Below are 25,201 nucleotides of genomic sequence, written 5' to 3' on the forward strand. Positions count from 1 at the left end.
AAGACCTATAGCTATCAAGGATAGACCCTTGAAAAGATTGATAGTCATATGCAGCATCGGTCCTTCTATGTATGATACTGCCCTATGTATGACATCTCAGTAAATGCAACTCAGCATCATCTATGTTCCTTTTCAGTCCAGCATCATGTATGATATCGTTACAAGTCCAGTAGCCGTGATGATATGACAGTGTTACAGTCTTGTTCACAAACAAAGTTGTGAACAAGACAGATGTAAGCTTTGGATAGCCTATATTTTTAAAAGATCATCTACTATCTGGGGCGCAACTCACTTGAAGCTTTCATACTTAAAGATCAGCTAGGAGAAAAAGTGGATGGCACTTTGAAACAGTTCTTTGTATCGATCCCTATCAGCATAGGTGCCTTGAAGAAAGTGCATGACCTCTTGAGCACGATGAACAAAAGACCCTGATTCTGGCATCTTGGTTGCATAGATATATTGGGTAAACTGATACGCTGGTAGCTGTCATCTTGCAATGAAGGATCATACAGTTGTGTTGAGATAATCTCATGAGAAGATTTCTTCTTCCTGGGTGAAGAAAGGCTTCAGAATTTTTCTTGGACCTGAAGCCTTCTAGAAGCTTGTTTCTCTCATATGAGAAACTCTTGATTGAAGGATAAATAACCATCTAAAACAAGACTTCAGAGGGAGCTATAAAATCCCTGATGACCTTGCTTGTCCGATGATTTTCAATGAAAGCAAGTCATGTCAGCTGAGTATAATGACCTCAAAGCAAACTGCATGTAAGCTACATAATTATGATTGGATGATTTTTCGCACATGGACTAAAGGATCAATAACAGATTGCAGATAGCTCGATGGTTATGCTTTGGGCAAAGTCACTTTCCCAATATTCGGAAAGCTATGATATTGTCGTATGATGTCTGTCCTACATAAAATAAAACTGAATTTTAAAATCAAGTATTTCTTCAAAAAGAAACATGGATAGACCTTATAAAGAGGGTCCCAGTTGAACATTGAGCTCTGGGAGCTCCTAGGGGCCTAAGGTACTTCTTGATGCTGTGAGCAACCATAGGGTGAGTGGTTCACCTTCCCCTATAGGTATGCTAGGTACAGGGTGAGTGGTTCACCTTCCCCTGTGATACCTCATAATGATATATGACACATAGGGTGAGTGCTTCACCTTCCCCTATGGTGTTTGTCATGTGTGTAGGGTGAGTGGTTCACCTTCCCCTACAATCGATGAGATATGCATAGGATGAGTCGTTCACCTTCTCCTATGGCATACGAGCAGGATGAGTGGTTCACCTTCTCCTGCAGTGAGAGATGCATATAAGCATCTGTCGATTGATGGTTGACATGTCAGTGGCACGTGGTTCATCCTTTCCCCACATGTAGGATGCTCATTCCCCACAATTGATGGTTGACATGTCGGCGGGACGTGGTTCATCCTTTCCCCACATGTAGGATCCTTCCTAAGATTGGCAACTAGGACCAAAATTCCACTTTGGACAGCTCAGTTGATGGAGATAATCATTCCATTGAATTCCTCTTTTCGAGAGGACCAAAATCAACCTATAGATCATCATATTTGGACAAGCGGTGTGTATTTTTGAATTTATGCAAATTATTAAGGTCCGCCATATCTATATGTCGGCTCAATAAGCTCAATAGTCACGTCTCATGACCACATTGAATTGTATATATTGGAATGTCGTCTCCCGCATGTCACACATAAAAAGGGCTTCATTTTTGTCTGAAATAGTCGAGCTTTTGGAGAGGGATAAAAGGCTAGTTGTTTCCGGGTCTCTCTCTTCTACATCATGGTCAAGATGCTTCTGTCAAGTAAGCTGCAGAAGATAAAGGAAATTATGAGCAGTTATTTCCATCCTTTGCTGGCCGAAATCCATCATGAAGGTTACCACATATCAGAGGATTGTTCGGAAGACAGTTCAGAGTTGTCTTGGTTGGGGTTCATCTTGTGCAGGAGAGGCTGTAGCTCCTGAGGTTTGGTTTAGCTAAGACACAAGCCTAAAGGAGCTAGTTCTGAGGTCACAAGACTACTCAGATATATCGCTATCTTCAGGAGGGTTTTGAATTAATATTGTGGGCTTAATCTATCTTAGATCAGCGCTAGAAACCAACGAAGGGGAGCTCCTAGTATGCCTGGGTAAACCGCACTCAAAGAAGGTGTTTTTAATCAGTTAAGCAAGATTGTTGTGTATTGTAAGTGTAGGTTAACCCTGTACAAAAATTCCCTACACAGGAATTCTAAAAACAGAAAATAAACAAAGGCGAGAGCATAAAACATAAAACAGATATACACAAAGATTTTCCTTTGGATTCCAAAACTGGGACTACCAGATTGATTTTTCATTATATTCCTTTCAATGTTATAATACATATATATACACACTGAAGCATCCATAAACCCCAATCCATCAACCTTGGATTAGAACATAACCGTAGTTCCCTTGAACGGATCTACAAAAAAAACATGGATAGAAAACCATCATGCCCAAAACCATATGCGAAAACCATGCAACAACCAAACTATCCCACGAATCTGGTAGAGAACACAACAAACTGATGCACTTATCTTCATATGAAATTTTAATATCAACAGATAATAATTGGCTTACCACAGTATTAAAGGCGTTTAGATGCTTTGTCACCGACTCTCCATCTTCCATCCTCAGGTTACATAGCTTTTTTCGTAGGAACAGTTTATTCAACAGAGACTTAGATTGGTACAAAGTCCCTAATTTGTCCCACAAAGCCTTCGCTAAAGCTTCCCCTGATACATTCAGCAATACGAAATCTGAGATACACAATCGTATTGTGCTCTTTGTCTTCCGATCAAACTTCCCCCAATCTTCAGCTAACATTGTTGTTGGTTTAGTACCTGGATCTACCGCAATCCACTGATCTTTATTCACCAGCAGATCCTCCATCTTGAGTTTCCACAACTCAAAACTCTGACCATTAAATTTATCAATCTCTATCTTTCCACTGCTTGCCATCTTCTTTTACCACAAGTATCAATCCTGCAGATCTTCCACTGAACAGGATCTTCCACAGGCCCGAGCAAAACCCCTCAGCAGCAAAGGCATCCCCTTGAAGCCGAAACAACTCTGATACCAAATGTAGGTTTTAACCCCGTACAGAAATTACCTGCACACAAATTCTAAAAACAAAAAATAAACAATGGTGAGAGCATAAAACATAAAACATATATACACAAAGATTTTCCCCTAGATCCCAAAACCGGGACTACCAGATTGATTTTTCATTATATTCCTTTCAATGTTACAATACACATATATACATGCCGAAGCATCCATAAACCCCAATCCATTAACCTGGATTAGAACATAATCATAGTTCCCTTGACCGGATCTACAAAAATACCATGGATAGAAAACCATCGTGCCCAAAACCATGTGCGAAAACCATGCACAAAACAATAGGTAGATTCGCCCACCTAATATAGGGTCCAAAAAAAAATTCCTGGGGGCGCTGCCCCAGACCCCATACAGGTGGGCTACCGTCCCCCTCAAAACCCCCAACAAGGGAGGTTGTTGCACCCGACGCAACGAACAGGGGAGTCTATCGCCCCCCGCGCGTGGGGCTAGTCATGGAAAGAATATAACACACACCCAACAGTAAGAAGACCTAACCAACCCATGGGTATCTACAGATAACAAAGTGTTAGAATGACAGCCTTCTGAGCCATCTTCTTGTTTAAGGTTGGATCTTATTATTGTCAAGCTATTGTACTTTCTCTCTCTGTTGAACATTCGATATCAATAATAAGAAGATTTGATCAAGGGCTTTCCCTATGTTGGGGTTTTTCCTGGCTTGAGCCAATTTATTGTGTCCTCTTGTCTTGGCTTATCTTCATTATTTATTGTACATGTTCTTCTCTCAGTTCCTGTCATCATGAAAATGTTTCACGTGATTGATTGCTAATGATTTAATAATTGGGCTAGTGAGAGTTTAAAGCTCTCGTCTAAGCAAAGCACATGTTATCCTAAATTTAACACTCACTAATCAGCCCACACGTGCGGAATTTTTATGATTACAGGCAAGTCGAAAATTGCAGGCCTATCGTAAGAGGTTGAAACTTGAAAAGAAGTTGAAATATGTGGTATAGCAGTCAGTTTTGTTGAAATATGTAACTAGATTCGGTCTTCATAATGACATGTGTAATCATGATTTTATATAATTTATGTAAAGAAGAAAATAAAATTATTTTGTAATTGGGCTAGTGAGAGTTTAAAGCTCTCGTCTAAGCAAAGCACATGTTATCCTAAATTTAACACTCACTAATCAGCCCACACGCGCGGAATTTTTATGATTACAGGCAAGTCGAAAATTGCAGGCCTATCGTAAGAGGTTGAAACTTGAAAAGAAGTTGAAATATGTGGTATAGCAGTCAGTTTTGTTGAAATATGTAACTAGATTCGGTCTTCATAATGACATGTGTAATCATGATTTTATGTAATTTATGTAAAGAAGAAAATAAAATTATTTTGTAATGCTTGAGTCATGGGTTTCATGCTTAAGGAATTTTATTTTATAGCTAAGGCTCCCATTGTGAGCCTTTAGGGTTGGTCATCATGTCATAAAGTCTAATGAGTCAATGTCAAAGATTGAAGACCCATTTGGGCATATTATACATTGTAAAAAGAGAAATTCTTTGAATCATTAACCCTCCAAGACCATGTCACAAGCTCTCCTTGAAGTCGGCCTACAAAAGGGAATAAAGTTGATTTCAGAAGAGCATGTCAGCCTAGGCACAAGATCAAGTCGACTTATATCACATGGACAAACCATTATATATAGAGTGAGCTCGACTTCACTTAGGACAAAATTCGGTCAAGCATCTGAAGCAAGAAGAGTGTGAGAATCACAAGGAGAACAGTCCCATAACCGGCGAAGTGGAAGGCAAGAGAAGCGAAAAGTTTTAGCATTGTTTGGGGTGATTTATCTTCACACGTGTGGCAGAAATTAGGGTTTTTGTAGTAAGGTTATAACAATGCCTGTTGGAGAGGTAAATCCCCTCTACGGATAGAGGCGATCCCTACTAGCCCAGAATGGGTCTAGCAACAATCGATCAATGCTACTGTGCAAGTTCCTAATTGCAATTAAAAGAGAGGTAAAGAACACCTACTTGGATCCCAACGCTATTGTTTGATGAAGAGATGCCGCTCCCGCTCCTTCGCTCTGGCCGGTCACGATCTTCCACGATCTCCGCGAATAGATATCTGCACATACGAAGAGACAGACAAACACAAGCGTGAAATCTAATAAAAGCAATTATACATCAGTCAGAAAGGATGTAATTCACATTAACCATTGCAACGACAAATGAGAATGGAACCATAACAGTAGTCATCTATTATTAAATCAATAACAGAGAAAGGTACAACCAATGTTCTGACGCTGAGTCCTTCTCTTGAGGGTCCAGCCAGCAAGTCTCTTAAGCATTCACCCTTGGAGGTAGATTCTCCCTACACAAAAGCTCTCTCTCACACAAGCAATACTCACAACCTTCCTTGAGCTTCCTCTAACAAAACCACACTTGTCACACCAACTACCTACTAACAGCAGCAATCCAAGCACTATGAATTCCACACTATCCAAAACTATTCCCACTAGCTGCTCATGGTAATGGTGGAGGTTTAAGTAGAGAAGGAGTCTCCATGAATGGTGGGAGGACAAGCTTATCTTCAAGGAAGGTGGTTCCAAATGACGAACAGACATGCCATAGAAAGGAGGGCGACACTCACAAGGCTAACAACCAGGCCTGGAACCATCTGGAAGGCTGGCTGTTGGAACAAATTCGCCCAAACTGGATCAGCACGGGTGCAACACTGAACTGATGCGCTGACAGCGCATCACAATAACAGTGGAGGTTGTGTCAGCGCGGCTTGATACTTTGATAGGCTGCGCTGGCGCACAAAATTCGACCAGCGCGGGAAACCCGTGTGCTTCCGCGCTGGCAGCGCACCAGTAACACTATAAGCCGCCCGTCAGCGCGATCATTTGGCCAGTTTTAGAGAGCATGAGCATGGTGCATTTGATTTCATGAGACATCAGGGAGACTGACAGGGAGACAGTGACAAATTACTGCGTAACAGTGCCTATATAAGCCATTAAGGAAGCCACCAATCATCATTCTTGCTAGCCGAAGCCTCAAGAAGAAGTCTCCAAGTCAAGTGAAGAAGGAAAGGGTCTCCAAACTACCTCAAATCAAGCTCACACGTGCGAATTGCAAAAGTACAATAAGGCCGAGAATTGCAGGACTGTGGTAGAAGGCTGAAATGTTAGAGTAGCCGAAATCTATAGTGCTAGAAGTCAGATTGACTATTATTGACTTGGGCAAGAAGAAGAAGCAATGAAGAAGGGTCTTGTGACTTGGTCTTGGAGAGGTTGATAGGTCAAGGGTCTTGGTCTTGGTATTCGTCAATTGAAGTTTCTATAAGAAGAAGAATTTGTTTGGGTTTTCCTCTCAAGTTGGAGAGGTTTTGGCCCTGGCTGATCACCTACATCTTGTGTCTCTTGTCTCATTATTGTTTATGGTTTGGTAGTTGTTTGATGAAAAAGAACACTATAATAATCTAAGTCAAAGAAGAACCTAATCTAAAGAAGTAAAAAGCATTCACAAGCAGTTATTATCAAAGAGAAATCACCTAATCTTCATGCCCTAGATTTCTCAATAAGTTTGACCTGTGTTGACTCAAAAGGAAGAAGAGTTGTTCAAGGAAAAATTGTGACTGGTCTTGGAGAGGTTCTTGGTCAAGGGTCTAGGTCTTGGTATTCGTCAATTGAAGATTCTATAAGAAGAAGAGTTTTGTGGGTTTTCCTATCAATATTGGAGAGGTTTTGGCCCTGAACAATCGCCTATATCTTGTGTCCTTTGTCTCATTGTTCATTATGTTTTGGTAATTGTTTGATGAAGAAAACATAATATTAATCAAGCTAAAGAAGAACCTAATCAAGAAAAGTAAAAGGTCTTCACAAGCAGTTATCATAATAAGAGAAAGCATCCTTATACTATTGCCCTAGATTTCTCAACATGGTATTGGAGCTAAGGTGACAAGTCAAGGTAGGTCAGCTCAATAAAGGACATTCAAGGACCAAAGTTCTAGAAGATTATCAAAGCCATCAATCATCAAGAAGGTCTACTCACCTGAAGAGCACCTCAAGGACAATGATCACATCATCATCTTGAAGAATGTCAAAACCCTAGTTTCTTTCAAAGAAGGCATCTACACTTGGAACATTCTTGGGATCCTCACTCGATCATCACCTCAAAGACCCTATCTCTACTAAAGGAAAGGAATACAAATCGAATCATTTTGAAGTCCACTCATCCAAGGGAAGCAAGATCAAAGGTGTTGTCATCATCATCAAAAACTCAAGGTGATCTCCCTCTCCTCGGGTCAAAGATCACTTTTGAAGAAAGACATATTCATTTTATTACCAATATCATCATCAAAAATCAAGAAGGCATCTTCACAAGTAAGTACATTTACATCTACATCTGAATCTATCAAAATTTATTTTTTCAAGGAAAGCGACAAGTTGGTTGGGGACTCAAACTTTCTTGCATGGAAGAAAATGACAGACATGAACCTCATAGAAAATGAAGTTATGGAACATGTTAAGGGCTCAATCACTAAACCTCCAAAGGAAGAAGCTCAAGCTCATGCAAAATTCATGAAAGGAGAAGTAAGGGCTCATAGAATCTATTAAGGACCCCCTCATTCCCTATGTATCAAAATTAGAAACATCAAAAGAAATATATGACAAACTTGTAGAATTGTTCTCCATAAGCACTGCAGGAGAAGTGATCTCGTTAAGACAAGAACTCTACAAGATGAAGATATCAAAAGAAGAAGGAATAGCCTCATACTTTATGAGGGTGTCTGAAATAAGGGACCAACTACAAGAGTTGGGAGAGATAATGTCTAACAAGGAAATGACTACTATAGTACTCAATGCACTACCGAAGGAATGGGGTAACTTTACATCAAGCATTTATGGGAAGAAGGAAGCTACTCCATTCAATGATCTATGGTCACTATGCAAAATTGAAGAAACCAGGTTGAAGGCAAAAAGTGATGTAGGATCAAACGAGCAAACTCAAGCATATGTTGCCATGGCGAAGAGGAAAGGAAAGTTTGGGAAATTTGGTCCTCAGAAAAGGAAGAAGAATATGGCGAAGGTTCAATGCTATGGATGTCAAGAATATGGGCACTACAAGAGAGATTGTCCCAAACTCAAGAAGGACAACATCAAAAGAGGAAGAGAAGAAGCCCATGTCACCGAAGAAGTGGAAGAAGCTGAAAAGAAGAAATCCAAGAAGGAAGAAATAAAAGATCTCTACTATGATTGAGATAAGTCTTCTCCACCTAGTTCTTTTCAATTCTTGTAAAATATGGCTATCATGGTAGGAATCATTAGAAGCATGATAGGATGCATCATTTTAGGAGATGGCATCATAGGAGCATACAACTGAAGCAAGAGCTCAAGACATCATCATAAGAAGCTTGAAAGATAGTTGAAGTAGAATTCTATGACAGTCATCATTAGAAGGAAGTAGCTCTTGGTAACCTCATTAGAAGCATAAGTAGCACTTATGGGTAAAATGAGAATCATCTAGTATGAAGCTCATCATACATCATTGGGAAGGAGCATCTGCAAGATGAGGATAATCAGGATCCTCTACTGGAATCTTCATTAGAAGGTTCATCTCTTGAAAGATGCCTCGCTAAGAATTCCACTTGGGATGGGATTCATTGTTTAGAAGAATGATGGTATGATGACAAAGGAATGCAGCATGTCAAAGATGATTGAAGCACTCTCAATCAAGGACAAGAAGTTGCTGAAGGAAGTCTAGATGACCAAAGAAGAAAAGAGGTATGTATGCATATGTTCAATAAGTCAAGTCATTATATAGTTGCAGATAGTAAGGATGCATGCTCTACCTCATGAGCATGATCAAGGGAAAAGGATCTCTTTCATTAAAAGGATGCATAAAGGCATGGGTCATGTTGCACCCATTTTTTCAACATTCCAAAGAAGCAAGATCTGGAAGCATGAAGAAATTTTTTCAAAGTTTAGAATCATCAGCCAGCAATTCTTATGTTATTGTAAACTCATTCTGCAAGTTTGTAATGTAAATGATGCTAGTAAGACCATGTATTTATGTAACAACCTAGGTAAGCCTATTATTTTGGCAACAAATTTCATCCTAGGAGGTTTTTCGTCTCACTAATTTGTTTGTGTTCCTAAGCACAGATGATCGGAAAAGTTTTTCCCTCCAACCTCACCCCAAAGCTAGGGTAGATTTATCGTCAAAGTCTTCGGTGAGTCATAGTGTTTTAGCAAGTCTTTTGTAAAAGTGATTTGGGAATAATTTAAGTTATTTGGCTAAATTATTTTATTATAGGTCACTTGGTCTACTAGATCATATTGTGTCACAAAATTGGATATGTATTTTGAGGGTCTATAGTGAACGAGTATTCCCCATTTGAGAGTTGAATTTGTAAAATCTTATGTAAAAAATATTTTAATGCATGGTCCCTCATATTTAGACACCATGGCTAAAATATTTTAGGGTGGAAAAAATCTAAGTTGCACTAAAACGGATAGGGGAATGGATACAGATACGGGGTTTGAAATGGATACAACAAATTTTCAAAAAATCTGGATATGATACGGCATGAAACGGCACATATGTATATATATAAACAAAATAAGAATTTCATATTACCATTCATATTTTAGAATCTAGATTATATCTAAAGACTAAAAATACATAATCAATTATCATCTATGATTTATCATCATCATCAATTCAACATAAACATTGGCATCATCATTAATGATTACTATAACATTCATGATTCAACATATCATCAAGTTTTTGTTTCAAATTTCAATCATCAACATGACAAGTTACAACATCATCACCAAAATTAATAAATCATACTACATAGTACAAAGTACAAAATGAACTATGACTGGCAGTCTACTATCATTATTCATAATTCATATGGTTGTTTAAAAGTTAAAACACCATCATAAATTACATTTACATACCATCAAATATGTCTTCATTCCTGTCACTAAGAAGTTCCACATCCTCAATTAGTTGACCATATTGTGTCTCAACCAAGGCCCTAAATTCCAGCAGGAAAAAAAAAAATTGAGCACTGTTGCGCGCACTCTCTCTGTGTGCCCTTCCTTAGAGCGCGCCAAGGGCCTCCCAAGGCACGAGCTTCGACCTGATCAGAACGGCCTCCTGCTACGATCATGGAACCACCTGATCCATCGGAGGATGGAAACCCTCCTCCAGAAAATCTGACCTATGAGCACGATGAAAATGCAAATGCCTTTGCATCTTTGATCTCTGCCATTGGCCCCCCAAGAACTAGACCTTTAGTATCCAAGTTTGTGAAAAAACTCGAAGACATTCATGAGATCTCTCTACCTCTGTCTCTTCCCCGCCTGGCAGCTCTGTCTCTATCTGAAAGGAGCTTGGTCGGCCAGCTTACAGGACTCTAACCTTCACCATGCTCAATTCAGAAATGGGTTGAGAGGATCTGGTCCTCTTCAATAAACGGAAAAATCTCCATAAGATTTTGTGGGAGAGGGTATTACACCTTTCATTTCGAAACAAAGGAAGATCAAGACCCAATCTTCAGAAACGACCCATACTTCATGGACATGTGAGGCCTGTATTTAAACAAATGGACCCCCGACTTTGATCCTGAAATGGATGTCCCTAGCGCAGTGTCAGTTTGGGTCAGACTCCCTCATCTCCCCCTACATTGTTGGGGCGATGAATCTGTCAGGGCCATCGGGAATGTAGTGGGGAAGTATATTGATAGATGCGAACCAAAAGAGAACATGCATGCTTGTGTGAGGATATGTGTCGAAGTGGATCTAGGGAAGGGCTTACTGGAGGCAGTAAAGATCAAAGTAGACCAATGGACGCACATACAACAGCTGGACTATGAGCAAATACCGTTTAAATGCAAGGTATGTCATGAATATGGTCATTTTGCAAATAGATGTCCAAAAAAACAAGAAAGTGAAAATTTAGAAGAGTCAGAAGCAAAATGGGAACAAGTTAAAAAGAAAAAATCGGCAAACAAACAACCCCTCTCCTCCTCAAGTCAACCCCAGGCTTCCCCTCCCACCCCCTCTGCTCCTCCCCCCTCATCTCCCCCCCCAGCCAACCCTCCCCTAATCTCCACATCTTTCATCAATCCCAACCCCTTTGGACCCCTTGAAGATCCTCCCATCCCTTCCACATCCCACCCCTCCTCCCCTCATCTCTCTCCTCCCCCTATCCTCACCCCCTCCGCTCCTATTATCCCTTGCAACCCCCCTCCCCCCTCAGTTGATAGAATTTTGACAAGAAACCAATCAAAGGAATCACTTCAAACCTTAGATTACCAAAAGAAAGCAGGAAGAAAATCTAACAAAGAACTGAGAGATGAAGCAGCAGTAAAGAAATGGCATTAGGAACACAGCAGCCCATGGACTCCTTTTTTGGGAAAAGCTCCAGGAACAATGAGAAAAACCAAAACCACCAAAGAGGGAAAGGCCCCTCTGCCCATCAACTAAATAAATAATGATTGTGGTCTCATGGAACTGCTGTGGTTTGGGGACGCCTTTTAAAGTAAATGCAGCAAAAGATATTCTAGTAAGGGAAGCCCCAGATATTCTAATGCTTCAGGAGACCAAAACTAGTTGCCAAGACTCGGAAAAAATGATCAAAAATCTAAAAAATTACGATGGAACAACTCAACAAGCTATAGGGGCCTCAGGGGGTATATGCACCTTATGGAGGAAAGGAAAATGGGAGCTGCTTCAGCAAAAAAAGGAACAACACTGGATTAGAACAGACCTAAAAGAGACAACCACCAATGAGCAATTTTGCATTGTCAACATATATGCTCCCAATCACTTCAGGGAAAAAGAACAATGTTGGAATACAGTTCAAGAGACCTTAAATGATACTCAAAATAGAAAAATAATTTTGGGAGGGGACCTCAATCTTGTCCTTAATGTGGAGGAGAAATTTGGTGGGGTTTACCATTCAGACCCTTCAAGGGATGCCATCGAAAACATAATGGAAAAAAACAATCTAATAGACACTCCTCCCAACAATGGCAAGTATACTTGGAGCAACAAGAGGGTAGGAAGCAGCAATATAAAGGAAAGATTAGATCGCATTTTGGTTCAGGACAACATCATCTCCAACTACAATTCAGCAAGATCAAGAATCATTCACACAACAGCATCAGACCACAAGTCGGTGGTAATTTCTATGGGGTTGTTGGAAAATCAAGGCCCAATACCTTTCAGATACTGCCCAACATGGAACAGCAATGAATATTTCAAAAATCTAATTGCGGATGTGTGGTCCCAAAAAGTCACAGGGTCCCCCTATTATGTGTGGGAAACCAAGTTTAAAAACTTGAGAAAGGAACTGAAAAAATGGGCCATAGAAAAAGAAAAACAAACAAAGAAAAGAAAGGTTGAGTTATAAAAAAAATGGAGGAACTTCAAGAGGCAAAAGAAAATGAGGAGACCAAAGAGGACCATCTTCAGGAAAAGGCCCTCTATTAGAAAACATACAGAGAAAACTAGAAAGAAGAGGAAGTGGTGAGATTAAAGTCTAGAAGCCTATGGTTAAAAGCAGGGGATAAAAACACAGTTTTTTTTCATAATTCTATGAAAATTAGAAGGGCCAGAAATCAAATCGACAAAATCCAAATAGAGGGATAGGAAATTAGAGGAGCTGCGGATTTTAAAAAAAAAACATAAACATGTTTAAAACCTCCTAACAGCAAATGGAGAAAGAGCAGATTTCGAAACCTTTTTGCAGCATGTGCCAAACAAGATAAGTGTTGTCCAAAATTCGGAAATTATGCAAGAAATCGGAGAAGAAGAAATCGAGGCAACTGTTTGGGGTCTACATCCGGACGACTTCACAATTTCTTTTTACAGGCAGCACTGGCATATAATAAAAAAGGATTTAGTAAGAATGATAAGGAATGTGTTTATTAAAAAAAAAGATGTGAGGTTTTACTAAATCCTCCTATCTGGCTTTAATTCCAAAGGACACAAGGCCTTCCACATTTAGCAGATTTCGGCCTATATCTGTGCAACTCTTCCTACAAAATAATAACAAAGATCATAGCCAACCAAATTAAGAAAGTTCTCCTTGAGATTATCTCGAAAAACCAAGGAGGCTTTGTTCCAAATAGACAGATTATTGACAACGTTCTGCTTGTCCAGGATGCACTACACTCAAGCATGCTAAAAAAAGAACATGGAATCATCAAAAAACTGGATATGGCCAATGCCTTTGACCGTGTAAGCCTTTCTTACCTTACTATTGTCTTAAAGAAATTTGGCTTCTCAAACGAAATCATTGAGGTAATCAGCGCCTGCATTATGGGACCATGGATAGCCCCATTGATAAACGGAAGACCGAGTGATTTCTTTCAAAGTTCTAGAGGGTTGAGGCAGGGTTGTCCCCTTTCCCCTTTCTTATATATAATAATGGCAGATTCGTTAAGTAGAGCTTTGGAAAAGAGCAGGAGAGAAATAACACTAACTGGTTTGCACATATCACATGGTGTAAGAAGCATTAATCACTCCTTGTTCGCAGATAACACATTGTTGATGGGTGGAGCCTCATGCATTATTGCCCGAAGGTTCAAAAAAGTCTTAGATAAATTCATGAAGGTTTCAAGAGGTCTCCTAAACAATGCAAAATGTAGAATATATGGCTGAAATGCTTCCTCCCGCACCATGCAAAGAATATCATAGATCCTAGAGATTCCCATACAGGCAAACTGGAGTCACTTCTTCTACCTATGACTACCCATATCAAAAGAAAATCTAAAGGCTGAGTTATGGAACACACAAACTAAAAAGATGAAGAAAAAAATCCAAAAGTTGGGGCATGGAGTGGTTGAACATAGAGGGCAGGGTGATCCTAATCAAAGTTATGCTCACTACGCTGCCAATTTACCAATATGCCACTATACTGGCTCCGGCCAGCATCCACAAACAAATGGAGATAATAATTAGGCATTTTCTATGGCAGGGAGGAAAAAATGATACCAAAAAGTTCAGCTTGGTCAAATGGGAACAAGTAATTTTGCCTTATGAGAAGGGAGGTTTATCCATAAGGCTGCTAGGAATCATGAATGTTGCCCTTGGGGCCAAAATTATATGGAGAATGATAATCGGAAAGGACAGCTGGTTTTGGCTTTAAAATATATGAATCATCAAAGAACTCACTTGCTGGATGAAAATGTCCCCATAAGGCCATGCTCGCAAGTATGGAAGCTAGTCAAAAAAGTGTTACCTACTATCACCAAGTACACTTCAAAGCTGCCCGGAAATGGCAAAAGTATCAAGGTTTGGGGAGACAGAATCATGGGGAAAGAGCCTTTATCATCCTTCCCAGGTATCCAGGAGTTAAGAGAATGGATGCAAGATAAGGGGCTAACATCCCTGCACTCTATATCTCGATGGAAAAACAGAATTGGCATGACTGGCACATTCCAAATCTGCCTCCAAATTTAAAAAGCCAATGGGATCTCTTAGTCCTCCATCTCAAAGGATCAGCCCCAACAAATCTAGAAGTTGAAGACACATTTATCTGGGATCCTAGTGGGGGTGCTTACTCAGTCAAGTCCGGATATATCATTCTCTAGGCACAGCAAGATGAACAAGATTGGGCCCCCTAGAAATCTATATGGAAGACAGAAAGCCTCCCCAAAGTCAAGATTTTCAGTTGGACTCTCCTAAAAGGCAGAATTCTCACAGCCGATAACCTTAAAAGAAAGGGATTCTCTGGCCCGTCAAGGTGCTCAATGTGTCTAAATGAAGAAGAATCCATCCAACACCTCTTCTTGGATTGCCCCTTTGCTAGAGAGTGTTGGAAGCAGCTTACAAGTCCTCTGGAAATGGAGCTCAACTTCTCTACAACCTTTAATGACTTCTTCACTGAATGGAAAAAAAAAATACCCATATTCATTGAAGAACAAGCAAACCATCAAAAGGTTCTGGGAAAGTCTCCCGTCATTTCTCTGTTGGCAGATTTGGCTCTCAAGAAATCAAAACATCTTCAAAGACCAAACCCCAAAGATTGGAAGAGTTTTGTCAAAGACTTGGGGCCTCACTTCAGAATTTCTAAACATGAAAGGTTTAAAAGCAATAGACAGTAGCAACCTCCAACAAGAAGAAAGGAATTGGATCAGCCAAGCAACTATTAGAAGTAACTGGAATATCAGTCCCAATGTTAGACCCCCAACTCAAAACTGGAAAATTAGATTAAATAAGGAAGAATTTTCAACATGGAAAGGAAATTTGAACAGGCATTGTCTTTTCTTTGATGGCGCCTCCAAAAACAATCCAGGTAGAGCTGGAGCAGGAGGGATCCTCCTCGAACCAGGGGGAAATAATCCAGTCACTTATGAGTGGGGGTTGGGGGAAGCCTCTAACAATAGGGCCAAGGCTTATGGCCTGCTAATGGGCACCAAGATTCTAAAAAAAAGGAAATCAGAGATCCTATTATAATGGGAGATTCAACTATCATCATTGAAGCCATGATCAGTAGAAGAACCCCTCCAAATGCTGCCATGCACCAAATCCTCAATAGAATAAGGCAAAATATGGAAGACCTGGGAAATGTCACTTTTAAACACATCTTGCGGGAAAACAACAGCTCCGCTGACCACCATGCCAATTTGGTAGTAGCCAGGTCTGAAGGGGAAACAAGAGTAGCTGAGGAGGTGTTCTTCACACCTATTCCTTAGTCCTTTCATCCCTATTTGAATTTCATGTCAAAAATATCTTCCAACGATTATATTTTGAGTTTCAACACTTGTGTGATCTGGTGTACCCACATGTATCCCTGCAGTGATTCCCTTATGGCTAACGGGTCTTGGAGATCTCGTGACTCCACTCGCATCGTACTACGCAAATTTTGTCCTTCCAACCGCTCTAAGTTACGCATTTTTCCTCCTATCGGGCTTTCCCAAGTCACCAACTCTACCGAGCTAAATTGGCCTTCCATCGCTCCCCCCTCTCCTTTAAATTTCAAGCCTCCCACTCCTCACTTCACTCCTCGATCTTCCTCTGTTCTACATGTGGATCTCCCACTCCAACCTTCTCTTTGTCTCTCTGTTGTCCCCTCCTTTCTTCTCTACCTACGCTCCTTCCTTCTTTGTCTTGTTCCCTCGGCCCTCTCGTGCCTTTTCGCTCCCCCTCACTGCAATCTCAAGCCCCCTGCAAGCTCGTTGCCTTTAGAACAATTCCCCTGCTCCCCTCATGCTCGCAATCCCATCGTGAGCCTCAAGTTATCCTCGCTCTGCTCTTCCTTTTCCTATTCGCCCAAATCTGCTCTCCCTTTGCCTATCCTCGATCTCTCTTCAGTTAAGCTAGCCTCCTTTTGCCTCCAGTATCGAATCAAGCCAGCAGACCAGAGCATTAATCAAGGGAAGTTGGATCTTCGTCCAATCAACGAGAAGGTCCATAGGCATCATCCCATCAAGCTCCAGGGAACAACAGGAGTGCCTTCACCTAGCAGAGACACCAGGAAGAACCAGCATACCACAAAGGATCATTTTTCATATCATAAGACAGCAGAAGACTGCTCGGCAATGGACTTGAATCTAGTAGACCGAGCTTCCCAAAATGAGAAATGCACTACATGCTGAGCTCACAAATCCATGATCATTAAGGTAAGAGAGACAACACAAGACTTGAAGATTCAAGAGAGGTCTAAAAACTCAGCTTTGAAGAGACAATTGGAGAAGGCTGAAATAGACTCTCTCACCAACAAGTGCACTCACCTAGAGGAGACAGTCAGCTACCTCAAAAACATTAGTCTAAATCAAGAGGGAGAAAACTCCAACTATCAGATAGTAAACAGAGATCTCATTAAGACCGATCTGTAAACAAATATTAAAATGCCTCATAAGTGTTTTGAAGTTTCTATGTAAGTGTATTTTCTGCTTTCACAATTTGTACGGCAATATGTTAGAAATGTAGTTGGAAACTCTGGAATTTTTGGATTCATGTCTAAAGGTACCCGGGACTACGTTCCCGATCTTATCTCCTTCAGCATGACTATTTCTAGCCCCATATGTATCAGGAGCTTGCTCCTCTCTCTCTTTAGGAATATATAAAACCATAACCGAACCGGTAAACAAAAAAATTCCACATCCTCTCCAGAAGTGGGAACATTGTTGCCATGTCCACTTGAACATCCACCTATTGGTGACTCTGCATCAAACAAAGTCATACAAGACATGGCATTCAATGTCATATCCAAGTCAGGCAACTCTAGTTTCACGTCCCATAATTTGGTTGCCCCAAATTTGTATTCATCTCTCGTGTGAAAGAAGGCAAAGGTTTGAACAAACATACACTAGTTCCTCAACCTTCTTAGAGCCCAATCTATTTCACTTCACTGAATGGATGAAGACATATGTACTCCAGTTCCTTTCTACTGAAGAGAAACTAGCAATTTGTGACAAGATCTTGATGGCCAATTTTTGAATATGTGGAAGTACCCCACCATAGTAGTTCCACCAATCAATTGGACTTAATTTAGTATTGGCCAAGCATACAATCAATATCAAAACCCCAACCCTCTGATCCCACAAAATGAGCAAACTTTGCACGAATCCAAAGCCCAATTTCAGGATCTACAAAAAGCTTTTAAAATCATTTTTAAATCCTTTTGCGACTTCTGGGTCTTTGTTTGGTGTGGCTCTGTCTGGATCACTTAGCAACTCTGCAGCGTAATATTTTGGATTCACTGCATAGGCCAAAAGGTGCAATGGGGTGGTCATCTTGTTCCACCTTTTGGTCAATATATCTTTTACTTCTCTATAAAAGAATTCACCTGGGCCATTCTCCTTGGCATTTATAACCACCATTATCTTCTCTATCATGGAATCAATGCCCTCATACACCTCTCCTAAATTAGGCATATATCTGCCAAACATACAGATCAAATCCACAACTGACTTGGTAAATGCCAAGAGGCACTCCGCCTTATCCCACCATTCATCATCAACAACCAACTTTTTCATTGCTTGTGCTCTATCAGATTGTGATTGCCTCCATTAATTCCAAAGAGAACTGCATACCATTGATTGTAATGCATCTTTCACCTGCATAAACCTTGTTAAGACTATGATGTGAGAAGCAAATCGAGTCTTAGCAACCTGCAGGTGCCAAATTGCCAATGTTTCAAATTTAAACAAATTAAAAATCATAATTTGATTGAATAACTATTATGATTCATGAATCATGACATTTGAGAATCCAATTTACATATTTGAATTTAGAATCAAAAATTTGAATTTATGAAATAAACTTTAAAGTTTAGGTATCTTAAGGAGCTCCAACTTCGCAAATTCCACATAGATGCCTTGGGACATGTGGTGGTTTGTGATAAAGGCTTGAATTTCTTTTTCCTCTTCAAAAATAACTCGAGTCCACTCAATTTGCTTCCCCATCTTGCTCAACATGAGGCTCAATGAATGTACAGCACAAGGGGTTCAAAAGATGTGTTAATATTTTCCTTCAATAATCAGGCCTGTTGCTCTACACATCGTTGCATTGTCAGTTATTACCTGGACAACATTTTATGGCCCCACCAATTCAATTGCTTCAATCAAGATGTCAACAATGAATTGAGAATCTTTCATCTGCTCGTCACAATCCACTGCCTTCAAAAACATTGCCCCTTTAAGCTCTGAGCAATCACATTGATCAAAGGCTTATTTCTTTGATCTTTCCATACATCAAAAATGATGGACACCCCTGAAATGCGCCATGAATTACGAAAGGGGCTTAATTTAACCTCCAAATCTAACTCTTCAACACTCAACATTGTGGCGCGTACCTTCTCATATACAAGGCTCTTGAACCCTCTTGGGGCTTCATTCGCTGCTTTTATCATCTTTGCCCAGTGAGGAGATCGCACAAGGTTAGAGGGAAAGCAATTTGCATAAATGCATTGACCTATAGTTGCAATTGTCGTCCTTCAAGCATCATTATTAAAACTCCTTTCAAGCGATCCCAAATTAGACCCGCTTTGAACAAACAATTCCATGAGAATGAAGTGGAGGTTTTGATGAAGATGCCCCCAACCTTGTTGGGTGTCTTAATTGAGAGGCAGGATTTTCCTCATTTGCTTTATCATCTGCCCCGTCTTGTTCTTTCTGATATTTTGCAAGTTTTGCCTTGCTTAAACCATTTCCATCTGTCCCATTCTCTTGAGGTGGGCCATTGCATATTCAAATCCCATTGCCCTTTAACCAAAGTAAATGTTCTTTAACCCGGGAGTATGATCCCTTATACTCCTTTTAACACTCACTACAAACCCATGCCAATGATCCCCCTCCTTGGATCTTCCCAACAATAGTTACCTATTTCCAAAATGGTGACTTTGTATCAACTTAGGAGACAGATTCAATTTCATGTTCCTCATGAATGGCTGAACTTGAAGTTGTCATGGTGATGATGTGAATTGATCTGCAAAATAAACTTGACGGGTTGATGGGTCACAATGCAATCTCAACAAAGAAAAGGCTCTCGATATTAGCCCACTACACAATATAAGCCATTGTACTACTACTATGTAGGATGCAACTATCAACCTATTCTGTCAATTCCATTTCCATTAGGGATGTGCTATTTACTGTCATAAGGAAATTTGAACAAGTAAACATGCATCACACATTCCAAGTATGAAGAAGCAACAGATTTTCAAGGGACTTCTTTGGCAACATAATAAGAGATTTGACTCATTTGAGGAACCAAATTCATTTAATTAACTGTCACTGGCAAACATAGGAGAGGCATTTAAACTTAATAAGGTTAGATATTTGCAAGCATAGAGAAGCATTGCTCAAGGAAACCATGCCCTTTGTAGAAGAAGATATGGAAATACTTGGGCAAATTTTGAATATTTCAAGGACTACAAAGAGCCCGAAAGGCTCATTTGAAAGGTTACATGACATCAACAACACCACAGAAACAGAGACAGAAGATATGGACAAAATTTGTTACAACTTTCCTATGGTTGCAGTGCCTACACAAGCTTATGACTCTAAAATGCAAGTCTCACATATCTACTGTGATTTCAGTTACTAGAAGGACTTAATAAGTACAACTTTATTTTGAATAATAAGTTCAATATTTTTGTCATCCGAAGATGCCATTCAAAAAGGTCTTATTATGCCAAATTGTAGAGCAATTGACATCATATGAAGGAAACAGTTAAGAATTTACTTTGCTACACAGGAATCATGAATGGCAATAGGTGCCAAAATGTTGTCAGTCAACCAAGATAAGGGTCTGTAAAGCATTCGGATATAGGCTTCAGTGTTTTGGAATAGCTTCAGCCTTCTACATCTATAAAATCCCCCCTCCTCCTCTGGGATATGGTGGTTTTGGTTGTACTTCAATGTCATTGTAAAGAACAAATCTCTATGCAGCGACTTCAAAAATATCCCAAAGCATAATACCACTCATATACCATGTAATGCAATAATTGCCATTTACAATAATTTTTTAAAGCAAAGAAAAAAACCTACAAAATACCATGCAATTCTACAATTTTCACTTATCATCCATGTAAACTAATTACACATAAGAAAAAAAACCTGTACCGGTATTTTGTGTAGGAGGTAGAAGGCAGACTTATGGCTATTGCTCTTTTCTACACAAGAGCTTCTCGATTGCCTTTATTGTGAACCATCTGTTGTAGCTCATATACCTGTTGGACACATTTTGATATCGGTTCAAAATGTGACGATAATTTATGTGTATAACCCAAGATCGTGATATTGTATGGTCTCGTATCATTTTTATTTGCATTAGATATAGTATATACTTACGTTATCGCGACAATACTCTCGACTGTCCAATGAACTCGAACTGTTCAGTGTTGCTAACTTGCTCTCGACTGTCCAACTAACTCGAAATGTGCAGTGTTGCTCTCGACTATCCAACGAACTCAAACTGTGCAGTGTTGCTCTCAGACTATTGCTCTTGACTGTGCTCTGGACTATCCAAGGCTCCAAGCTCTCAACTATGCTCTCGATTGTGCTCTCAGACTCTTTCTCTATGATTGTTGCTCTCCACTGTCCATTGCAGGCTCACGTTACAAGTTACAACTTACACAACAGCGGCGTGGATTAATTTACGCGGAAGGAAATCGTTTAGGTTTTTTGTCATGCCTTTTCCTTGGCGATGAGCCCGTTCCTGGCACGAAAAGATCAATGCAAACATCCTATTCCCGGCACGAAATGATCACTGCTCAATCGTGGTACGGATCCTAAATTTCCAATACATTTCAAAAAAAAAAACTAAAAACGCCATGGATCTGACACTCAAAAAAAATTCGTGTTTCCAAAATTTCTGAAACAGCCCAGATACGGATCCTGTCCGTTCCCATGGTGGATCGTTCAAGTTTCCGAATCTGAAACGGCAATCTGCGTTTCCAGGGGTTAGGGCCGACGTTTCCAGCAATTATGTAAAAATAATTAATCCCTCAAGTGTCAATTAAATAGTTATTCTAGCAAAATTAAAATTAAATCTTAAGGCAGAAAATTAATTAATTTGAGTCAAAAATTAAAATGTTAGAGAAATTATATTCTCCAAGTGGAAAAACTAGTGGGTCTAAAAGAAATTAAGTTTTGGAAATCTCCCACCAAGAGAATATTGGATATTTCAAGAAAATTGGACCCTTGGACCTTGGTGGTTAAACCAAAGTCAATTTTTTGAGGAAATTAGCTCAAAATAATTGTTTTTGAGCTAATAAAAAATGGTTTTAATGAGAAATTCGAAAATTCTTCAAAAATAAATATTTTCGACGAAAGAGATTAAAAGATCATCAAAGATTTATCGACGGTCGAGATTATTTTAACGGGGATCAATGCAATTAGCTGTTATTTTCCACTTGGAGGAATTTCTCTATAAATAGAAGACATTTTGCTTCTATTTTTATCTTGATCTTGACTTCTGATCTGATGTAACTTTGTAAAAGCTGGTGTAAAGCCATTGTTCTATTGGGAACGTTTTGATCATCATAATAAAAGACTTTGGGGTGCAGTTCATGGTGTCTTTGTCTCACTGATTTGTGGTATGTGTTGGGTATGTGCATTCCTATATTGTGCTTCAAATATTAATTAAATCGTTATTTCATTTGTAGATGATAAGAACATTCTATTGGTAAGTTTTGGGCTTATCTTAGGTGATTCAATTCATTGCATGTTCTAACAGTTTCTTCTTGAGAAAATATATAGAGTTTGCAAGTTCATCAACCCTTGGGTTCCAAGTTCGTAAACTATAGGCACAGGCTGACCATGTTTGGATTTTGAATATTTTATGTCATTTTCTAACTTCGCTAAGGTTGTGGTTTAACATTTATCTTTCGAAATACATCTAGCCATTATCAAGGTCTATAAAAATTCTATTCTCCCAAAAAACTTTTCAAACATTGTATATTTGTATAATTTGTCAACAGATTTTCTCTATTACGCAGAAAAAGTTCCCGAGAGGTGGGAAACTCGTCCCAATGGTTCCTGTGCTCTCGGGAGATTTGGAACTGTATGGGAACGTTACCTTTTTAGCGAGAGCTGCAACGGGAGTTGGGGAAAGTTCCGGAGACTGTATTTTTTTTAGTTCCGACGTTCCCTGGGGTTGGGGAATACAAAGCCTGTAGAGAAATATGTTGAATTACCTGCAAAACATGAGCCTATGATGAAATCTTGATGGGTTAAGGAAGCGTGTGGCACCTCAACGTAAGGGAGATATCTAGGATGTCATGTTGATGAGTATTTCTTTTGTTGTTTATGTATATATATCGCAGAAGATTGTGTGTGCATATTGTATATGGCAGTCAATGCTTAAACATTAGAGTTGCTTTGCTTTTTCTCTTAAGAATAACTAGAGAAACATATGTAAAATTGTTCCTTCGTATTTTTAAGCCAGATTGTTTCAAAGACTGGTCATGAGTCAGAGAATTGATAATGAACTTGACATTTTATATATATATATATATATATAAGGGAGAGACTCATGGAGAGAGACACCCAAAAAATATATGTATATATACGAGAGATTATATATTTAGTATTTATATATATAAATTGATTTTAATATTTGAATATTTTGATTCAATATTAATTTTTGATGATTATATCAATTATATAATTTAAAAAAATATTTTTTATTTTTTTATTTTTATTTTTTTATTATATAATATTACCGCTCCTGATTAGCCATTTCCTATAAATTTTGGGGAAACCTCTAGTCGTTCCTGACACCCATACCCAAGTTCCCAACGTTTACACGTTCCAGAAACTCATGCAACGTAGTAGATTTTGTATAATAATTTTGTAAAGAAATTTTTTATTTTTTCTAACGCTAGTTTGCAGTTGGAATTTTGGGATTTTTTGAAATTTTGTATATATATTGGGGTTTTGGGCACTTCTAAATTTATTTGTGCACGTGAGCTCCAAGGAAATTAGCTAGATTAGAGCTAGATCTAGGCCCTTGAGGGTAATATCTAGACTCTAAATTTTTTTTGCAAAGCCAACATCAAAGATTTTTGGGCAAATATTGAAGATCTGAAACAACAAACCAATTTTGTAAGGGTTTTGAAATTTTTTAGGGCCTCCTTGGCCCAGCGTCCTCCTCCAAGCTAGTCGTCCAGCCCTCCTTCCCCCTGTGTCATCCTTTTTTAACCCTCCAAGGCTAGCCGCAGGCCTCTAAGGGCCTCATCCTGCCCTCAGAGCCCTTGTTGTGGTATTTTTAGGCCTTAGTAGGCCTACCCGTGGCCTCTATACCACTCGGCCTCCCTTATTCTCCCTGTCACGGGCCTAAAAAAGCCTCCTTTGCCCTCTACTCAGCGTTTTCTCCTCTATCCAACCCTCTGTTGCCTCCTCTCCCTCCTCAACCCTCTTTCTCTCCCTCTGTCGTGGCCTCCATCCCTTCGTCCTCTTGACAGCCTCTTGGAGGCTCTGTCTAGGGTGTTGTGGGCCTTAAGGGGCCTCAAAACCCTAGTTCATAGCCCCTCTAGGGCCTCTCGGCCCCTCCTTAGCCCAACGGCAGCCTTCCTAGGCTTGTCGTGAGGCCTTTGTGGCCTCTAAACCCTAGTCGCAGGCCTATTAGGCCTTATCCCTCTTCTTCCAGCCTTCATTCCTTCCCTCATTTGCCCTATTTCCATCTCTTAATGGTCATTTGTTTTCTGGACTAAAAATTGGTGTATTTTGCAGAGATATTTGGCTCAAGTTTTGTGTTTTCAGATGCTCAAGTCATTGACAAAATTTGGACAAGTTGGGCAAGTGATCTACTAGGCCTAGGACCTAAGGGTTTGGTCTCTAACCCTCATTTTTCCTCACTGTTTCCTACAGCAGTCATATTAAATTCATAACAGTGACAAACACTCATGAATTTGCTCTAGAAATCACTCATAGTTTGCCTAAGACATTGATAAATTAATTGCATGAGTTGGGCATTTATCATTGAGCTTATTCTATGTTTATTTGTTGACTGTCATAAGTGCAATCAAATCTGATATAACAGTGATAAACACATCTTAAGAAGGATAAGGTATCATAATTTCATTTGGGTTCTTGTTTCTCATATTTGGTTAAGTATATGCTTCTCATTTCACACTTGAAATAGCTCTAAATTGGAATTTACACACTGTTGTCCTAAAGGATTTAATAATTGTTCATTTGAATGTGATTAGGATATAAGTAACATAAGAGCTTTCCTTGTTCATGCTTTATAGATCATAATTGTCTTGTTTCATGGTTTTATGAGCAAAGTGCACTAACATATTTGTGGTTGTGAGTTTGATAAATTCTTCATAAGATCACATCTAATAGTTTCACTCACTAAAGCACTCCAATCTCAAAAGGAATCATTGGATAATAGCTCGTCCTCTTTTGGCATCATTGGTTTATGGTTATTGTGAATCCTTGGCATATTGGCATATCTTGAGAAGCTCTTAACTTGAAATCCAATTACATAAAGGTTTCTAATTGTCTCTAGTAATTGCCATTGGCATAAAGGATCATTGGTATTGAGATTCTAAGTGTTCTAATCTAACTGAGCATATCTTGAATGATTGAGT

General features: G+C 39.4%; 1 protein-coding gene across 4 annotated transcripts in view; it reads right to left on the minus strand.

Moving 5' to 3' along the window:
* SUV2 (protein dimerization) overlaps positions 1-25,201 on the minus strand; it is a 233,334-nt gene that overhangs the window by 179,033 nt on the left and 29,100 nt on the right. Inside the window, exon 1 of one of the 4 annotated variants that reach the window (XM_089433473.1) lies at positions 5,159-5,289. The exons of the other annotated variants lie outside the window; for them this stretch is intronic. Coding sequence (XP_089289599.1) covers positions 5,159-5,260 — 102 coding nt within the window. The 5' untranslated portion in view covers positions 5,261-5,289. Of the gene's footprint in view, positions 1-5,158; positions 5,290-25,201 lie in introns of those variants that run through there. 4 annotated transcript variants of the gene reach the window in all.

This window comes from Pinus tabuliformis, chromosome 6 (genome assembly GCF_031772625.1).
Source record: "Pinus tabuliformis cultivar Carrire ecotype Pingquan chromosome 6, CPIR1, whole genome shotgun sequence".
Taxonomy (NCBI): domain Eukaryota; kingdom Viridiplantae; phylum Streptophyta; class Pinopsida; order Pinales; family Pinaceae; genus Pinus; species Pinus tabuliformis.